This window comes from Apteryx mantelli, chromosome 2 (assembly GCF_036417845.1).
Source record: "Apteryx mantelli isolate bAptMan1 chromosome 2, bAptMan1.hap1, whole genome shotgun sequence".
Classification (NCBI taxonomy): Eukaryota; Metazoa; Chordata; class Aves; order Apterygiformes; family Apterygidae; genus Apteryx; species Apteryx mantelli.
This window is the reverse complement of record NC_089979.1, coordinates 2,092,084-2,110,694: the sequence shown is the minus strand read 5'-3', so window position 1 is coordinate 2,110,694 and position 18,611 is coordinate 2,092,084. Positions and strand designations below refer to the sequence as shown.

The 18,611-nt window shown below is 51.3% G+C and overlaps 2 protein-coding genes across 2 annotated transcripts; both read right to left on the bottom strand.

Moving 5' to 3' along the window:
• Positions 1 to 2,808: 2,808 nt before the first annotated feature.
• Positions 2,809 to 16,249, bottom strand: TOP1MT (DNA topoisomerase I mitochondrial). The gene is made up of 14 exons (XM_067292259.1): positions 15,988 to 16,249; positions 14,982 to 15,097; positions 12,868 to 12,989; positions 12,359 to 12,481; positions 11,623 to 11,810; positions 10,688 to 10,832; positions 9,375 to 9,518; positions 8,662 to 8,847; positions 7,904 to 7,972; positions 6,692 to 6,806; positions 6,075 to 6,202; positions 5,265 to 5,359; positions 3,521 to 3,670; positions 2,809 to 3,079 (listed from the first exon to the last, which is right to left on the bottom strand). Exons 1-14 carry the CDS (start codon positions 16,185 to 16,187, stop codon positions 2,977 to 2,979), a joined length of 1,884 nt encoding a protein of 627 aa, XP_067148360.1. The 5' UTR covers positions 16,188 to 16,249; the 3' UTR covers positions 2,809 to 2,976.
• Positions 16,250 to 16,704: 455 nt separating this feature from the next.
• Positions 16,705 to 17,775, bottom strand: LOC136991460 (cylicin-2-like). The gene has a single exon (XM_067292593.1). It carries the CDS (start codon positions 17,773 to 17,775, stop codon positions 16,705 to 16,707), a length of 1,071 nt encoding a protein of 356 aa, XP_067148694.1.
• Positions 17,776 to 18,611: the final 836 nt, after the last annotated feature.

The following is an 18,611-nucleotide window of genomic DNA, read 5'->3' as shown; positions in this document are numbered from 1 at the left end:
CAATTTTGCTCAAGCGCAGCCTTTAGGAGAGGAGCAGGATGCGTCGATACAAGACAGGGGAGCTGATGAGGAAAGCCCAGCCCTGTTAGCACCGCTGATCAAGGCAGTATTGCCAGCATCCGCTTTGTGGAGCCCACCACCGCCCCAGCAAAAACCTCTCGGTTACTCTGTGTCGCTTTGCTCCAGACGCAGCAGAGCAGCAAGGTGAGGCTTCCCCATCACTGCCTGGCTCCTCACGCTGATGACGTGTTCGAAACCCCGTCGCTTCAAGCGGGTTCGCAAGCGAGCAGAAGGAAAAGCAGAAGTGAGAAGTAGGGTGGTGACAAACAGAACACGTGGCGCAGCAATTACCCAGCCTTTCCACATGGTTAACCCCGCAGCAGGTCTGCAGCCAGCTGTCCCAGGCAGGGCATTGCAGCGCTGACGGGAACCTGCCGTAGGAGAGGCCATGGATGAAGTTAGGAGATTTCCCTCCAAGGCTACAGCAGGACTTGCTTTCTGAGTGACTTTTCCACTGCTTGCTCACCAGCTGTTCAAACACTTGCAGCCGTTCCTACCAGGGCCGTTTCTTTCTCTCACATGAGGCTTCTGTGACTTTTTTTAGAAAATACTCAAAAAAATATATATATATATGTATGTATATATACACACATTGGTTCAATGCAAACATCCAGAAAGGCTCTGCTCACTTGCATCTTGCTCCTTTATTCTGCTCCTGGCAATGGTTCCCTGGAAAAGAGGATCTGTGTTTCTCTGGAGGCTCTGATATAATTATTGACTTCCCCCCTTAGAATTGACTTCCTCCCCTTTCCCAGAATGGCATGGTTAACAGTGAATATTCATCTTAAGCATTTCCTCCTCCAGAGCTGTCCAACTTGTAGAAGGACAACAGCATCAGGCTGCATTTAGCAGGATGAGCAGAAAAACATTTGTAATGTGTTGGGACCAAACATGGGTTCACAGGAACAAACCCAAGATATGGGGTCAGGGCATGTTTGGCAGCTCCTGCCTTTTGTTTTTACAGCTTATAACCCATCTGGCTTTGGCAGAGGGACCATTAAAAGGGGGAGGAAGGGGGAAAAAAAAAAAAAAAATCACCTTTCACTTTTGCCAACATGAAGAGTAATTCTGATCCATGCTTTAGGATTCAGTTGCCTTGATATACCCTACATGAGCTTCTGGGGCTTGGAGAGAGAGTCCAGTTATCGCAGTGTCATAAGCTGCCACACTGCAGCCAAGTTATGGAGAGCCAGTGCGCACACACCCCAGACCCACTGCAGATATGAGATAAAACGGGGTTGGCTTCACCTGTGCATTTCCTCTCACATTTGTCACGGCTCAGCTAGCACACAGCAGTTTAATTTTGGTGGCTCAGTTTTGCATACAGGCCCTTGAGGGCCTTGCGGACCAACCACAAATGTGTTTGAGATCTGTGGGCAGGCTCTTTGCTTGAAGGCAAAGGATTTCCTCTCCAGCTTAATCCCCTGCGGACAACTGTATGCACACGGGTCCCTGTTATACACACACCACCGCCCCCATCTCGGACCTCTGCGCATCGGCTCTCATCACAACAGCGTCTTGGATGGGTTGGAAAAAAGCCTCCAAACTCCAGGCACCGATACTCAGAAAAATCACTTGCAGTTTTAATGAAACGTGTTTCAAGTACCTGACTTTCAAACGAAATAATAGTAATTGCAATAATTAGAACATAAGAACAAGCAGCTGTAAACACACACGCTGGAAACTCTGAATACTTTGGACCACAGCAACCTGAATGTCAGCCCTGAGATGCAAGGAGGCTTTGCTGCCATTGCAACGGCTCGCTTACGCGACAGCAAATCCTTGGGTGTAAGCTGACTGCTGCCAGGTACATGCAGATCTCACTGTTTCTACTGAGAAGCAGCCAATCGCACAGTAAGTGCCATCATTTTATGCTATCTTTCCCTACGCTATCGATCTGTGCCCAGCACCAGGCATTTCCCAGTGGGACAGGACCGGGGAAAGATGCTCAGTGACGAAGCTATCATCCCACATTTTGCTGTCGCTGTGACTATTGGTACCGCTAGCTGCTTCCCAGCATTCCCACATCCCTCCGTAGTCCGTTCCAGCTCTGCAGCCAGCATCGTCCTTTCCCAGTGTGAAATCTATGGCTGGACAATTTATTTCTACGGGCGTCATTCTACAGATACAGGCAGCTGAGCCAAAGCCCACGGAAATAAATGGGGGGAAAATATGGACCCTGATGAGACCTTCTCTCCCAGACCAAGGCTGCACCATATAGGGGTGATTAAAGTACACTTTGCTCACACCAAGGTGATTTTCCACCCTCTGCCATGCAATCAGGACAGAGCTTCTATTGCCATGACATTGGCTTCCCAGCAGAAAACTTTTCCATTTTGATTGTTTGTAAAAATTGTGCAATTTTCCCCCCTTCTGAAGGTGAAAGGGCACAAAATATCCTATAATGTAAATCCCTGAGAATCCCCTTTCTCCCAGTGCATCCAGACCCAGGCTCAGGCCTTATAGTGTAGCTGCCTCTTTTTAGCACTGTCACTGCCTAATGTTTTCTGTCAGGCTAATTCTGAGAGTCTTAAAAGGGCAGCACGTCTCCAATACAGAGAGGAGATGGGATTAGACCATCTTATCTTGTTTATCTGCACAATTAAGACTCACATTCAACCTTCTTCCCAGACTCCAGAGGAGGAGGAAAAAAAGAGATCCAAAGCACTTGGCAGCTCTAACCAGAAAGGAGTTAAAAGTTCATGTAAAAGTCACCGCAGTCAGGACAAGTGTCACAAGTCAGTGGTACTTGTTTCAACTAGAAATCACGTGTTTTTCTTTTTATACAAAAACAGCACAAAATACCTGAGTCAAATTGTTCCATTAGACATTTCCCCCCCACACCTGCAACAACTGCTGCAGCCCATAAAAAAATTTCCGACAGCACCAGCATGAGGTAACAGGAAAGGCGTTTTCTCAGAATTCAAAGTCTTCATCAGCCATGTCAATTGCCCAGGCAAACTTCTCCCTCTGCGTCTTGTTGTAGATCTTCTCGATAGGCACGCCAAACTTCTTGCACCTGCGCAGGAGCACAAGGCAGCGGAGGGACATCACAGGTTGCCGCACTACCCACCTCCCACTACACCGGTCCTCTCTGGGTGCCGTAGGGTGCTGAGGTGTGTGTCACCCTGCTGCAAACTCCTTAGCCCCAAGCTCCCTAAGAAATTACCTCTCTGCTGACATCAAAGATGTCCATACTGACTCTCCTTGTCCTAAACCCAGAAAGGACATCCTGCAGCAAGGGAAGCTTCAGCTTTGGACTTTGCTCACCTTCCCCTAGACACCTCCGGAGCTAGGATGGGTTTTTCTCTGACCAGCTCATGACAAAGTCTACTCCTTTCCGTCAAAGGCACAGGGATATGGAGCATGCTTGCTCCCCCATGAGCAGGGCTAGGTGATCTGTCCACAGACAAGGATGTCTCCAGAGGAGCATCTGCCCCAGAGCACACCCAAGACCTACCAGGCTATGGTAATCCTGGGGTCCAGGTAATTCAGTTTGGACGTGCCCAGAGCGATCTGCTTGTTCTCCTCCTTGTCTGTGGCCTGGACTTCCAGTTTGGCCAGCTGCTCTTCTAGTCTCTCCAACAACTTCTTCTTCTTCTGCACATTGCTGAGGGTGGAAGAGCAACACAGACAGCACAAAGGTAAAAAGAAGAGCAGAGGTGAAACGCAGAGCATTTCTCCTGGTCTGCTGCTGCCTGGGACCACGATCAGAAGCTAACAAGCTTCAGCTCAGAGCAGTCTGCATTCACCTTAAGTCCCGCAGGAGTGAGTCTAGAAACATTTCTAAAATGGCTAAGTGGAAGATGCCATTAGTACTAGCCTACTTTTCAAGTGCTTCCACCTGATAAGACATGACTTTTTTTTTTTTTTAAACACATCATTAGCACCAAAGTCAGACTAGCACAAAAGCACACACCAATAGAGACTGTCTCTTCAAACCCAGGCTCCATGAGCAACGACTATCTCTGCCAGCCTTCTCTGCATTTCACCAACACAGGACATGAGCAGACAACAAGAAACCCCACAGCAGAACACGCAAAATAAGAGCCTCATTTCTCTCTTCCCGATACCTTTTGTCTCTGGGCACCGAGTCATATCTGGGCTCAGAGAGGGAGCAAATTTGGACAGGCCCCATTGACGCGCGAGTAAAGAGTTAACAGGACTGAAGAAGTTTGCCAACTGATATACGCAAGGACTGATATGCACAAGGCTGTGGGATAGAAGAGTTAACAGGATTAAAGAAGTCTGCCCCCAATAAGGCTATAGAATTGAAACTGCATGGACCCCCAGGGAGGGAAGAAGCGATATGGAGGTATTGTGGTCTTGCCTCGCCAGCAGGGTCTTTCCAGGCAGAAGAACAAACAGTCCTGTGATGGTGGAACTCGCAAAGGTCAGCAGAAGCAGTGTTTGCCCAGAGCCCCAGCCGTATAAAAGAAGCTTGGAAGCTAAGAGAGTTTGAGCAGGGGACGGGAACGTGACCTGGCCAACCTCTCTGGCTGGACCATGAATATTTCCCCCCTCATCCTTTCCTGGGACGCTGGGTTAAGGTAACTCCTTGAGGTTGAGTGTCCTCTCACTAAGAGTGAACAAGCTAGCTTTCAGGTTGGGATAAGCAGTGCTTCCAATTAATAGCGCAGTAGCCGACAGTTTTGGGTTATCCTTTCTAAATTAGTAATCGCATTATTTTAATGGGCGTTACTAATCCGAGAGCTTGCGTGAGGAAATAAACATATTTTTATTACATTACTATCTCAGAAGTTACTATCGAACCTTCATAGAATGACACCCATACAACAGTTGCTGCAGATATCAGATATGCCAAGTTCCAACACTGTCTCTCTCATGGAAACATGTGCCAGGGCCAGTGTGTGTATTCACAGCTCAGACCCTGGCATCCTTTACACAACTGCATTTGTAGGGCAGCTCTGAGCCAGCAGCTCCAGGTTGAAGTGTGAGCAGAGATGTGCAGAGATAGCACAAAGAACCCCACTCCCCGCAAGGAGCTCTTTGCAAACCTATTCTTGCAGGGAACCATCAAGACCTCCACCCATCTGCTTGGGACAGGAAGCACTCAGTACCCAACCACGGGCGTTTCCGTTCTGATGAGCTGCATGTAGGGTGTTGGACCTGACTATGCCACCCACAGGCCCCAGACACACAGGTGTCTCTGCAAATGAGGGTTATAAGGAAGAGCCACTTACGCCTCTGCTTTGGCATCATTTTTGTCTTTGAGCTCATCTTCAGCTTTCTTCAGCTCTAGCTGGGCTTCCTCCAGCTGTTGCTTCTTGGCATCAATCTGCAAAGACAAATACAAAGTGATCCCATGCTTCTGTCCTCCATGGAGATTTCAGTTCTCACTTTCCTTTGTCACATTGCTCCTCAATTTCTCATCAGGCCTTCCTCCAGTCCCAGTAGCGCCTGCTGTAGCTCAAGCATTTCTTGGCATCTTGCAAAATAATCTCAGAGCATTGATGCCAGAAACATTTGCAGCTCTGGTCTGTTATTCTTGAGCAACCGCTTGTGACCAACTGGTTTGTGACAGTGCTAGAGTGGCACTGCAAATCCCAAGTTCATCAACAGAGTAGGAATGGACAAGCTCAGGACACTTAAAAATAATAGTTTGAGGTGTTTTCAGAGCAGACCAACTAAATTACACCTGGTCCTGCAAACAGCCATATGAGAGCACCCAAGTCCCTGGTTCTGGATCCAACTGTGTTTGAACTGTGTCATCCCAAAAGGCACCCAGCTTGGTCTGAACACGCCAAGCGATGAAGAACCCACCCTGTGTCAAATGTGCTTTATCCTCTGTTCAAGCTTCCCCATCTCCCTTTCAGCTCCTGGGTTGATGCTGCCCCTGTGCTGGTTAACAAGAGTCTCTAGTTCTGGTTCATTCCCCACCACTCTTGATCAATGTTATCTCTTTAGGCATCAGGTTATTAACTCTCCCTTCTCCCCATCCAAAGAAAAAGGTCTACAAGGTGGGATCAGTCTCAGATTTTAATCTGTGTCACCTTAGTCTGGAGGATTTGCATTGACTTCTCGAAGGTTTTCGGTGTGGACCTCTGATGGTTGCACAGGATGGCCACAGCTCGGTTAGCTCGGTTGTAGGAGAGCAGCTTTCCTGCAACGTTGTCTTCAGCTGGAAATGAACTAAGGCATCACTATCTGACTCCTGTCTGGGAGCCCAGGAAGGGAGAGAACGGACTAAAACAACACTGAGTTATTGGCCTTCCTCATCCTTTCCCCAACCAGCATTACCAATTTCTCAAGAGAAGGCAGAGGACACTTGGGAACCATTTTGGGAAGCACTGAATTGTGCCTCATTGCTCATGTAGCAGAGGAAGGCAAAAATAATGCAATCAACCAACCATATAAGGAAGGGAAAAAAATTATTCCTGTCTTGGCTATCAGTTAGTGGGACTATCGCAGACAGGGTAACTTGATTTCTCACTTAGGATGGTTCATGAAATGCTACATGCCCCCAGTTAAGTTACATACCACTTTTAATGTGGTACACCATCTGCCACGGAGGAGCAGGTGTTTCTGGAGACCCCAAGGAGAAGAACAGAAATCTCCAAGCCCACTGCCTCCCACGAGACAGTCTGTGATACTGCAAAGATTGCCTTACAGTTAGTGAGTGCTTTGAGCTGTTCCTGCAGGGTGATGGAGGCATTGTAGGTCCTGAACACCTTGGCAGACAAACCGTTCATCAAATCCTGGAGATGTCTGTTCAAGATTGATGTCTGGAGGAGGGAGGACGGGCCAAAGTGAAAAAAAGTAAGAAAGAGAATGAGCAGAAGACAGAATAACAAAGCACATATTTTTCAGACCTTCGAACAAGCAAGCAAAGGCATAAAGATCCTGTAGCTTGCAGATCTACCCAAGGTGTTGGGTCAGGTCCTTATCTACCACAAATTGGCACATATTACACCAAAATTCATGAAGAACCTCTCTGAAAGTCAAGCATTTCTGCTTATCTATGCCCAAAAGGACAACTTGCATCCAATGTCACATCTCACATACATCACATCCAACACTTTTGCTTTACAGAGCCCATGGAGCTTCAGTCAGATCAGAAATAGATGCTAAAACCAAAATCATCCAGGCTTTAGGGGAAAGCCTTACTTTTTACCGAGAAAGACCTTGACAGAGAAAGCCCATATGACTAGAGAGGAGCAGCTTCTCTAGAGGAAAGGTGAGCAAGTGGCTTTATGGGGAATGTAAGCAGACAGGTGACATTATAGGGGATGTGGGCAGCACCCCCTGTTCCACGCTGGGGAAGAGGAGGGAGTCTTTGCAAGGGGGATGGCTCGCGAGGAAGGAGGAAAGGCTGTGTCACATCTCTCCAGTGGCCTCATGCTCGAGGCAACCTCTCACGCTTCTGCCGAAGCACAGAGAGGTACAAAGGCATCACAAAGTGTGAGGTTTGACACCACCAGTAATGCCCCAAAGAACATGTGCATGGGCGGGCAGGCAGGGGAGCAGCAGATGAGATAAAAGCAGAAATGAGCAGAAAGCCCTCTCCTCGGCAGTGATGGGGGTTACTCTCAGGTACAGGCAGGCAGCTGAGCCTGGATTCAGGAAAGCAGAGATACTACCAATGCAGCAAGAGTATTGAAAAAAATATCACAGCATCCCGTAAGGGATTCAAGCAGCAGCAGCAGCCTCTCCAGAGTTAAAAACCAGGGTGAGAGATGACAAGGATGCAACACCACCACAGCCTGCGAGCTCTCTGCCGAGAAGAAACAGGGAACCCACAGGCTGGACTGAGGGCTCACAGGGCCATTTACACTCCTCCAGGCTGTCAACACTGTTCAAGGGCAGAGAGGCTAAAACTCACATTGAGCCTGTCAAAGAGGTCATCTCCCGGGTCCTTGTTCTTCATGAAAAGCTGCAGGTTCTTGAAGACCTAGGAGGAAAGGATTGCCCAGGTCAGGGACAAGGAGCAAGTCACTCCCAGATACTTCCCTCTCTTCTCCATCTGCCTCCTCAGGCCCCATCCCGACAGACTTTGACTCAGAGTCTGTTCTCGTGGAATATGCATCATACCATACTGCTGGTCTGCTCAACGCAAAGAGCTTCTACTGGGACGTCAAGTCAACAGTGGTGCCACAATCTCAGTTTTTCCCATCACTTATCCCTGGCATTGCAGCTTCCCTACAAACAGCATTAAGATTATCTATGCCACGGGCAAAAAGAAAAGCACTGGGTATACTTCAAGTCCTAATTCTCACCAGTCAACTGAGGATGTCCCAGCAGGAGACAGGGCTTTTCTCTCATGGTTCCTGCTGCCACGGTTGCTTATGTGTCTCATGTTAAAAGACTCATGAGCTACAACAAACAGCCTTGAGACCAATACTCTGAATTATTGCCCCTCCTCCGTGCCAGGCCAAGCATGCATGTGCTGCTCCTTGTCACCCATCATCCTTGCATCTCAGGCACATGCTCTCACCGCAGGATTAACATGCAGGAGATATCTTCACCACATGTACCAGATGCAGATTTGGGACTGACAGACCGGTGAGTGAACTGAGCCACCCAGTTAACCCTGCACCACATCGCTGCACCCACCGTTGCCTCCATCTCTGCCTCACTCACCGGCTTCTCCACTGACACTTTGTTGTAGTAGCGGATCGAGTCTTTCCCAAGGAAGTCGAATTCCACCACGTGCTCCTGCCCGTCCAGCTTGGGGTACAGCTTGATGTGCTCAACACGCAGAGAGCAGCAGCCAACAGTGTCCGCCGTCTCCCCCTCCTCCTTCTCATTGCCAGCTCGTAGGGCCAACTAGAAGAGCACACAGGAGACTCATTTGAGATGTCTGCCCCAACCCCCCTTTCTATAGGTATTAAGTGGCTGTGTAGAGACCTTCAAGCAGGACACTAGGGAAAAAAGCTTTCTCAGAACCAGTGCCACACTGAATGGGTTGCTGGAGCCCTGCTGGGAACCAAGTGGGGACTGGCCCCAGCAGCAGGTTACCCCTGCTCCAAGAAGCCCTAAAATCTTTCCTCAGAATAGAATTGTCCAGCTCTTCAGTGGAGACTTTGCCATCACTGGAAGACACGTGTTCTGGTAGAGGCCAGGGATCTATACAGCCTACACACTGCCACGCAACCAGCAGCATCACACAAGGATCAGCAGAAAGCTGGAGACATCCATGATCTATGATCATGGTCAGCTTCCTCACTTGGAGCAACCCCAGCTTGCACTGCCAGCAGACACTAAGGAAAACACAGATGGGAGGGATCTGATAAACTAAGCCCCAACCCCACCAGGTATGAGGGATCTGGGGGCCGGGGTGAGGCCACGGGTACCTTATCGATGAAGTAGAGGGCCACTGCTCGTTGCCGCTTTTTCATCTCCTTGGACTTCCAGTCGGCTTGGTACTGAGCACGGATTTTGTGGACAACATCTTTTAAGCGCCGGGCTACCTCATACTTTTGCCAGTCCTTCTCCCCCTGAGAAGAAAGGCAGAGATATTTCCACCTAGCACCCCATCATCTGTCCATCCCCTCAAGCTAGACCCTTTCCTGGGGACACAACCTCCAGAGTCTAAATATTGCTCAATAACCACTGTTTATGTTTTTGGCTTTTTTAATCTACGAAGTGGAAATATTAGAGCAGAAAAAGCTCAGTTGGGGCTTCTATGCCCTCTGCTGGCTGCTCCAGACCCAGGATCACCACTGCATCCGAGCTGCTCTCGGTCTGAAGATGCCCTCCAACTGCTCAGGCCAGCACACGGCAAGCAAGGAGCCAAGCGCTCCGGTGCTGTACGGCCACGATTGCTGCTGCTCAGACAACACTGGCACGGACCAATGCAATGTGCTTTCTGGAACCACTTCCACATGGTTTCCAACATTCATCTGGCCTTGGGAGTGAGAAGGAAGAAGCTGCATGTAACATGAGCAGGGGCTGGACCACGGGGCACGTACTGGTCAGCGGATCCCAACTTTTGGGATGACATTAGTGATTCCTCAGCAGGACCTGAGGTGGGAACTGTCCCTCCGTACCGATGCAGAGGCTGTGCTAGGCATGCCAGAGCACCTGGTTTCCCCAGTCCCATCCCCTGGTGCATCAACCCCCTGCTACACCTAGCAGGATCTGCTGTCCAAGCAATCAGGATTTTCGTCTTCCTCCTCCGACACTGTGTTGCATCCCTTTGACGAAACGTCTTTAAATGACTTTTCCCTCCCCACTGTGTCCACCCACTTCCAATTCACGTGGCACTACAGTCGGCATTTCCACCTCCTCCTGCCCTGTCTGCTGGCCTGAACAAACCCACCTCCATGGGCTCCAGTCCCCCAAGGACCCTCTCAGCCCCTGCCCAGCTTTTAGCTGCCTTCCCCAAATGCAGGTGAGCAGCGTGGCACAGGCACAGGTTTGACAGCAGGGATTTGTCACCAGGAACAGGTTTGATGCTTAAAGTGGTCACCTCTGCCCTACCCTTCCCTACTAAGGGCATCCCAATTAATCTGCAGTCTCCCTGTCCCCCCCACCGCCACCTTTTTTTTCATATATATTTTTGTCAGTTGGGCACATCTCTGCTTTACCCTGATTTTTCCACCTGGCAAAAGGTCAGTGTCTCAAAACGGTAACAGCTCTGCCTGAACGGCAGCAACGCTCTGACCTTCAGCTTAGAGCTGGGGTTCAGCATGATGTACTTCAAGGAGTTCTGGATGTTTTCGGTCCACGAGGCCAGCCAGGTGACCGTGTTGTCGAAGCGCACCTCCTTCCACTTGTGGCCCGCCGGTGGCTCAGGGATCTTGGAGTCCCTGCAGGCAAGAAGAGGGTTACAGCCCTGGGACTCCCCCAGAGTCTGGCACAGCAGTGCTAAGCACAGAAGAAGCCACAGAGGGAGAAGAAACAGGTCAGCAGCTCGACTGTTTGTTCACTGTGGGCAAAGGTCAAGAAATTCCAGCATTACTTACAGTAAAAACAGACACCTTTCCCCCTGCCCCAATTATTCCACAACACAATCAGATCTTTACACTTTGGATGCTAAGAACAACTGGAGAACTTGCTGGGCTGAGGGGAAGTGAGGACATGTTTTGAGTTAAAACCACACGGTCTTCCTTTGGGGGGGATTAAGATCAACCCAACTGACATAACTCAAAGGTTGCAAAACGCTCCCAATTTATTGCTACTTTTGCTCCCTCCAGGGAGAAACCTGATGCTTCCAGCCTGTAAAGTGAGGAGGAATGCCTCATTTTGAAGGAGAGCATGGGAGAAGAGCACACTGTCATCCTTTCTTCAGGGGCCATAGGAGCACTGCAGTATTTGCAGTTGATGTCTGGCAAAGGGTGCCGGCACCGATGAGAGGTGGGAGCTGTTGACTGGCTTCCCCAGCTACTGTACATCCAAGTCAGACCTGACTGCAAAGGAGGTATCCAGAACAGGAGGTGACAGAGAAGAGCTCAGATGGATTTAAATCTCAGGGACTGCAAAGCAGTGATTGCAGGAGACGGACAGCAAAACCCCACAGCAACTCCGGACACAGGAGATGTGCCATTTACCCATCACAAACCAGGCCCCACAAGCTCAGCTCTCCCCACAGCAACTCACTTGCTGCAGTTGATGACCACATCTTCGGGCATGATCCTTTTCTTCAGCATGCCCATTTTGGGGTGATCACCACGGCCACGAAACAGCCCCGGCGGCTCGGTTTTGAAGTTGCCTATTTTCTCTCGGTGTCCATCGAGGATGCAGTACCCATACTCCTCCTGGATCTTATCCGCCTCCTCTTTCAACTTCTGAAATGAGCACCATCCCACCATCACCTCTCAGGACAGAGCCGAAACCCCATGACTTGTGCCTGCTCATCACCACCCTTCTTTCCCAGGAGGAAGCAAGCCAGGAAAGGCAGAGCTTTGAAGGGCTGGAAAGAGTTTATCCCAGGTCTAAGCCCCCTCCCAACACCTGGCTCATCTCCAGCCACTTTACAAATGCTCAGGCCAGCACAGTGATCTTGTGCCAGTCCGAGATGTCAAGGGAGCAGAGCCTCAGTACCACCAGCACCTTAGCAAGGTGCAACATCCTCCAAGCAGGACAGGACCCCAAACCATGGTCCAAGGATGACTGGTAACCTGCAAAGCCAGGAAACGTGCAGCATCTGCAGATGAGCTTAATGGAGAGCTGTGTGATGGAGAGGTGGGAGCTGGTTCAAAGGCCAAAGAGCTCCCAGGTTAGGGCATAACCCACCAGGAAGGGTGGCAGCAAAACTCCTGGCCTAGAAGAACAGAAACACCTGAGCTGGGCCCAAAACATATCAGCCAGCCCCAGACACCCATGGGAGCCTCACCTGCTTCTCCTCTTTCGAGAGAGCTTTCCGCGCCTCGCTTTTGTCCACAAAGTACTTGTGGATCTCCCTGAAGTCACACTTGTCCAGGCGTTTGATTATCTTCTGCTCCTTTGGGGTCATTTCCTGAGCAAGAGAGATCAGAATGGCTGGGTAAAGCAAGGAGGCAAAACAGATTTCAGGTGCTAGCTAGCAAGGTTAATTCTTCAGAGGGACGCACGTGAGTATGCACTTCCCAAGGAACTCGTGGGGCTGCTTGCAAGACCAGCGCCTGCTTTCTTGGGTAGTGTCACTGAACCTAGGGTTGACACTAAGTGCCAATGAGAAACACTCAAGGATGCTGCAGACAGCAACCCCTGAACCAAACCCACAAGGGCTGAGGAAATAAAAAGTTAAGCCACAGAAAAAGCATCTCCTTCCTCCTGCACCACAGACCATCCACCACTGCCCACTGGGAATCCCACTTTTAACGCTGAAGACTGGCATCAAGCAAGTCCCCGTAGGGAAGATACCTTCCTCCAGTCATTGAAGAAGTTGTTCTGGAAAATCTCCTTGGTTGTGTACTCGTGATCTAACATTTTTGCATAGAAGGTGGCAATTTCCTCGGTGGCCAAGCTCAGCTTCAGAGGTTTACCTAGGAAGACAGACAAACGCGTTAGCATTGCTTACGCAGACAGTCCGGCCCTGCAGTCCCAAGCAATCGTTTGGCAAGTCTCCACGCTCAACACGCTGCGTTCCCAGTGCCGAAATGGGGACCTGGCACCACACACAGCCTTGCTAGCAGATCAATACCCTGAGCATGCAGCACAGCCAGACTGCTGCCACAGTCGATCTGCAATCACACACTTCATTTTCTTTCCCAGGCAAGTGGAAATCCTGATTTACGTTAAGGTCACTGAGCCATGGGGCTTTTGGCAGCTTCCATGTGATGCCGAGCCCCAAATCTGTGGTCACGCTGTTCTTCACTGGTGACACAGGACAACATATAAAGGCTTGTTTTTCCAACCCTGGTCACTTCCAGTCCTCCAGAGACAGGACCACGCTGAAGCAGCCAGGATCCCACTTGGAGACATTTCATCTCAAAACATTTTCCATGTGACAGAGCGATCGCAGGAAGCTCAAAGAATAAACTTGTGTAATGGCAACAGATGTAAGAGCTTCCCCTGGTTGTTTACTGGGTCTTGGATCATGTCTCAGAGGCGGCAAAGCCACCACCTCTCCGAAGCGAGGAAGTCCACGTGGGCAGCGTTTTTCCCCATCGTTTCACAGGAACATCTTGGCTCCTCCTAGGAAACTGATACTTTTTAAAAATAGCTTTCCTAGACAAGTTGCAGGAAAAGCATCCCACAGAGCTGTGGGGGACAGTTCAATCCTGCCTGCACCAGCAGCTCCGATTTGGGGGATTCCTGACGTCTAGCTGAGTTGCTGGACACTGTGAGTCACAGCTTCACAGCAGACCTGCACAAGCCCGTGCCCACAGCAACCTACGTGCCCCAGATCAGACTTGGTCCCCTGCTCCTCGAGGCTGTTGCCTAGGCACAAACATGTATTTTCATCCAGAAACCATTACACTTTTCATCAAAGAAGCTAACGTCACCCAAGACCCTGGGCCAAAGTCTCCCAATTCAGATGTATGCAACCCACTGTGTCCCTGTGCCAAGGGCCAGGTGTGCCTCCGACTGCTGGGGGGCCGGGATACAGGGATACACAGTCCCAGAGGGATACAGGGATGCTCAGCCCCATACAAAACCACAGACAGCTGCAGGGCTCCTTCTCAGAAAGCCAAAAAACCCCAAAGCAAAACCAAAACAACTCTGACAGCCCCATCGATGTCCCAGCAGTGCCCTCTGGTGACACCAGCGTTACTTGACATCTCTTTTCCCCAAATTGTCACTTTTTTTTTCCTGTTAAAAAAGAAGCATACAGAATGGGAACCATCTGGGTTTTCACGAGTTCCAACAGCTCCACGAGGGGCTGAGGAGGACCCAGACCCCATGGGAAATGGTGCCATGGTCTCATCCCATCTCCACCACCCTTTGGCCCAGGGTCCTTCCTCGCCTCCTTCCTGTGATCCAGTAGAAAACAGCTCAGGGCTGGAGCCAGGAGGAGATAAGAGCCTGGCAGTCGCAGTGGGAAACCCCAGGGTGACAGCAGAGGCCTGGATCCATCCTGCCAGGCTTTCAGCCCCTCACTGATGCATTGAGTTGCTGTAAGGCATCAGCTTCACAATGGGGCAGCAGAAGGTACGTGAAGACTTTGAGCAACGGCATCAAGAGCATTGCTTCCCCTGGAGAAATTCAGATCTTTGCATGGTTGTGCGACAGCACCTTCAACTCCAGGCAAAGCTGCTGCAACACACGCATGAGCCCTTACCTTACCCTGGGACACTCTACACAGGGGGACAAGGCACATGCGTCCGCAAGCATCGTGGGCTCATTAGCATTAAATAACTCTCAGGAACCCATAACGTGGGCCAAACCCTTTGGCCCCAACTCAGCATTCAGGGATAAAAAGGCATATTTTGGTCCTCCAGTTGGGTGAGGGATCATTCCCAAGAGAGCGGTACCACTTCTTAGTCCATGCACCTCCGGACAGCCGTCCCCCTCCCCAGCCAACGCGGACATACCGTCGTAGTAAAACTGGATGTCGTCGGGCAGCGGCTCGTAGAGGGGGGCGAAGTAGGGGCCTTTGTGCTCCAGCTGTTTCCACTTTATCCCGTCACCTGTCTTCTCCTCTTCCCACCTGGGACAGAGGCACACGCAAGCCGTGAGAGAGCATCCTCAACCCACCATGGGCTGCACCTCTGGACAACAGGGAGGGATTTTTCTTTTCCCCTCCAGGTCACCCCTGGAAAGATGCTCGGCAAGCAGAAAGGGGTCTGCAAGGGCTGACATCCATCCTCTTCCTCCCCAGCCTCGCTTTTTTAATGGGCACAAAAGAGGCCGTGTGCATACGCCAGAGAGGAAGGCTCACGTCATGACACGCTGGTGGCCAGGAGACCACCAGCGCCCTGTACAGCTTATGCCTGCAATCCTAATGCTGACAGACCCACATTGTCCCACTCTGCAGAGCAACTAGGTTTTTAAAATCACTGCGAGGCTTAGCTATAAAATTAGGACTTCAAAAAAAAAATTAAAAAAAAAGTCCCCCTTGCATAGTAGAGAAGTAACATTAAAAAGATAATTAAGGTTAGGGAAACTGAGGCAGCAGCAGATGTCTGTGATAGGAACTTTTTATGACAGCGTTGCATCAGGACAGAAAGGGGATTTGCCCCACGTGGGAAAGCGCAAGGAGAAATCACAGCAGGCACCGTCCCATTAACCCCAGCCTACCCGGGAAGCTGGGAATTTCTGAGGAAGCACAGCAAAAATCCCCCCCAAGGAAAAAAAAAATCCCGGCGTTTCTGCCCCAGCGATGCCCCGGAAGTATTTCAAGCCCGTCTCCTCCCCATGGGAAGGGGAGGAAGAATAAATAAGCCACCCCAAGAGGCACCTCATCCCCGGAAAACATGGAAAAGCATAGTCATAAAGTCAGGGTGATTTGAGGGGTGTTGCAAGAAACAGTGACGGCTCCGGCGCTTTTCCCGGCCGCGGGCAATCACCCGCCCCGGGGGGCTCTGGGCCGGCGCTCACCTGTCCCGGGGCCCCGTGGTGGCCGCAGGCACCGAGCGGACCTGGAGGCGCGCGGGGCTGAGCCGGACACCGCGGGCTCCCCGCTCCAGCAGCGAGGCCACCACGCGCTTGTGCACGCCACCGGACGGACGGCCCACGGAGGCCGGTGCCACCCGCAAAGCATCACGGCGGAGGGCTGCGGCGGTCCCACCGAGCATCATCCCCGCCGAGCATCATCCCCGCCGAGCATCATCGCCGGCCACCCGGCGCTTCCAGCGCCATCCAGGCGCTGTCCAGGCGCTGTCCAAGCGGTCCAGGATGTGGGACTCCCACCGCACCAGGGCAGCAGAGCCTTCTGGGAAACGTAGTCCCGGGCACGTTTTTGGGGGGAAAAGCAGTGCAATAGGGGATTGCTAAGAGAAGGGCGGCATCTTCCCATTTCTGAACCCGCCCTGGGCAACACGAGAGCTGTCAGCCTACGGAGGTGGCATCTGTCGGCCCCGCTGGGATGCCCTTTCCCGCAGTTCTTGTCCCAAAAAGCATTGCCTATAGCCTGCAAAAACCGCTGTAAAAATCCATCTCCCCCTCATATCCAAGAAAATACAAAAAGGTCAATTAAAAAAAAAAAAACCCACAAAACACATTTTTCGGAATTTTACCAGAAGAAATAAAACTACAATTCCAGTTGCATTGGAGTTAAACCTGCCCAGAGGCCAAAAGTTGCAGCATGCAGAACACTTACCATTTCCATTTGTTTTCTGTCTCTTCTTTCTTTTCTTTCTCTTTTTCCTCCTTTTTAGGTTTTTTGCTGCCCTTCTCTTCTCCTTCTTCCTTGGATTTCCTTTTCCGGGTTTTCTCTGGGGTCTCTGCCTCCTTGCTCTTCTCTTTGCTTTTCTTCCCCTTCCCTTTCGTTTCCTCCTTGGGTTTTTTCGCCTTGGCTTTCCGCTTTTTGTCCTTCTCCGGCACTTCTCCTGTCTCCACATCCTCCTCCTCTTTCACCTCTTGCCCAAGCTCTGTGCTCCAGATCATTTCCCGTCCTTCACCCCCTTGCTCATCCTCCTCTTCCTCCTCCTGCTTGATTCCCTTTTCATCTTCGCTCTCCTTCCCTTTCCCAGCTCTCCCCTCACTCCCTCCTGGTCCTTCTCCCTCTTGTTTCTCCTGTTCCTCATCTGCCCTTTCTACTTTTTGCTCCGCTTCTGAAGTTTTTTCCTTTTTAATTTTTTTCCTTCCCCCCTTTTCCTCCTTCTCCCCGCTCTTCCCCCGCTCTGATTTCACCTTTTTCCTCTTCTCCACCTTCACCTTCTCCAGCCTTTTCTTCCCCCGGCTCGGCCCTGCCTGTCCCCCATCGCTGGCCCTGTCTTGCTCCCCCCATCCACCCTCGTCCCCTCTCTCCCCATCCCTTCTACCAGTCCTTTCCCCATCGCCCCTTCCCGGGACGGGGCTGGTGCTCCTGGTTGTCCTCCCAGCTTTTCCCTGCTCCATTCCCCCATTCCTTCCCTCGCCAGCACCCTGCTTCTCTCCCCGCGTCCCCAGGTCCCCTTCCTCCAACTCATCCTCCTCTTCGTCGGCATCTTTTCTCATCAGTCCCCTCTCCCGCCGCTTCCTTCGCTCTTGCTTCTTTTCTCCGTTTCCTCCCCGTTTCCTCTTCGGGTCTCGGGCGCCCGGCTCCAGGCGAGGGGAGCCCAGCTCCTTCTCCGCTCTCCTCCTCTCCTCCACGTCTGGACCCCCTTCGCCCATGATGGCCTCCCCCAAATCCCCCAGCTCTCCGGGGACGGATGCCACCTCGCCGTTAGCGCCGTCCCGTCCCATTTCCCGCTGCCTCGGCACCTTCTGAAACAGCAAAAAAGGAAGAAAGATTTAAGTCGGGAAGGATAATCCAAGAGCTCGGATGCACAGAGGAGGTGGGTGACGGAAAGGCGCCGTCGCCACAGTTCTTGCGAACCGCCAGGAAGTTTCCTACCCTGGTCCTCCGACCCGCCGCAGCTCCTGCTCTCCGGGGCTCGCGCTCCGACCTGCAACAAATGTCACAGCCGCTTTTAATCACATTTGCGAGCACCAGCCTCTACCTTGTGCACGAGCCAAAAATGCAAAATATCAACATCAAAAATATCAATAGAGTATCGATATATAGGTATTTTGGGATGCCTCCCAAGCGAGCCCACGTTTGCTTTCCAGCATGGCAGCATCTTGGCTGCTGCGGCCGATGGAGATATCCCAAAGTGGCAGAGACCTGACCCATCTGCCACAGCAACGGGGTGGCCCCGGGTTGTGGATTAGGGGATAACGAAGCTCAAATGAGCAGGACCATGAAGGTCTCCAGACCAAGTGGGGGATGCACCAAAGAAGCCTCCTGGGAATTCCCCTCGCTTGGAGAAGGGGACAGATTCGCAGGGATTTGGCTCTGGCCAAAACGTGCAGCCGTCCCCGTGCTCCAGGCAGGGCCCTGCCTGCACGATCCCCCGGCACCGAGATGGGGAGGAAGCTGGCGAGATGCAGAAGAGAGAGGAGGAAGGGAGAAGGCAGAGCCTGGGGGCAGCACAGGCTAAAAAGCACCATAATGGCATGGACAAACAAATGCAACCAAGGGAACGGTCGGCTCTGCAGCAGATACAGGGCAAACGGGGCTGGGTGTGAAATATTAAAGC

Excerpts from the sequence above, each read along its gene's own strand:
- TOP1MT (XM_067292259.1), bottom strand. The coding sequence starts at position 16,187 with ATGATGCTCGGTGGGACCGCCGCAGCCCTCCGCCGTGATGCTTTGCGG. Across the intron at positions 9,519-10,687 it reads ACCCCAGCTCTAAGCTGAAG|GGGGAGAAGGACTGGCAAAA; the intron begins GTCAGAGCGTTG and ends CTTTCTTCTCAG. Across the intron at positions 3,080-3,520 it reads CCCAGGATTACCATAGCCTG|GTGCAAGAAGTTTGGCGTGC; the intron begins GTAGGTCTTGGG and ends GCTCCTGCGCAG.
- LOC136991460 (XM_067292593.1), bottom strand. The coding sequence starts at position 17,775 with ATGGGACGGGACGGCGCTAACGGCGAGGTGGCATCCGTCCCCGGAGAG.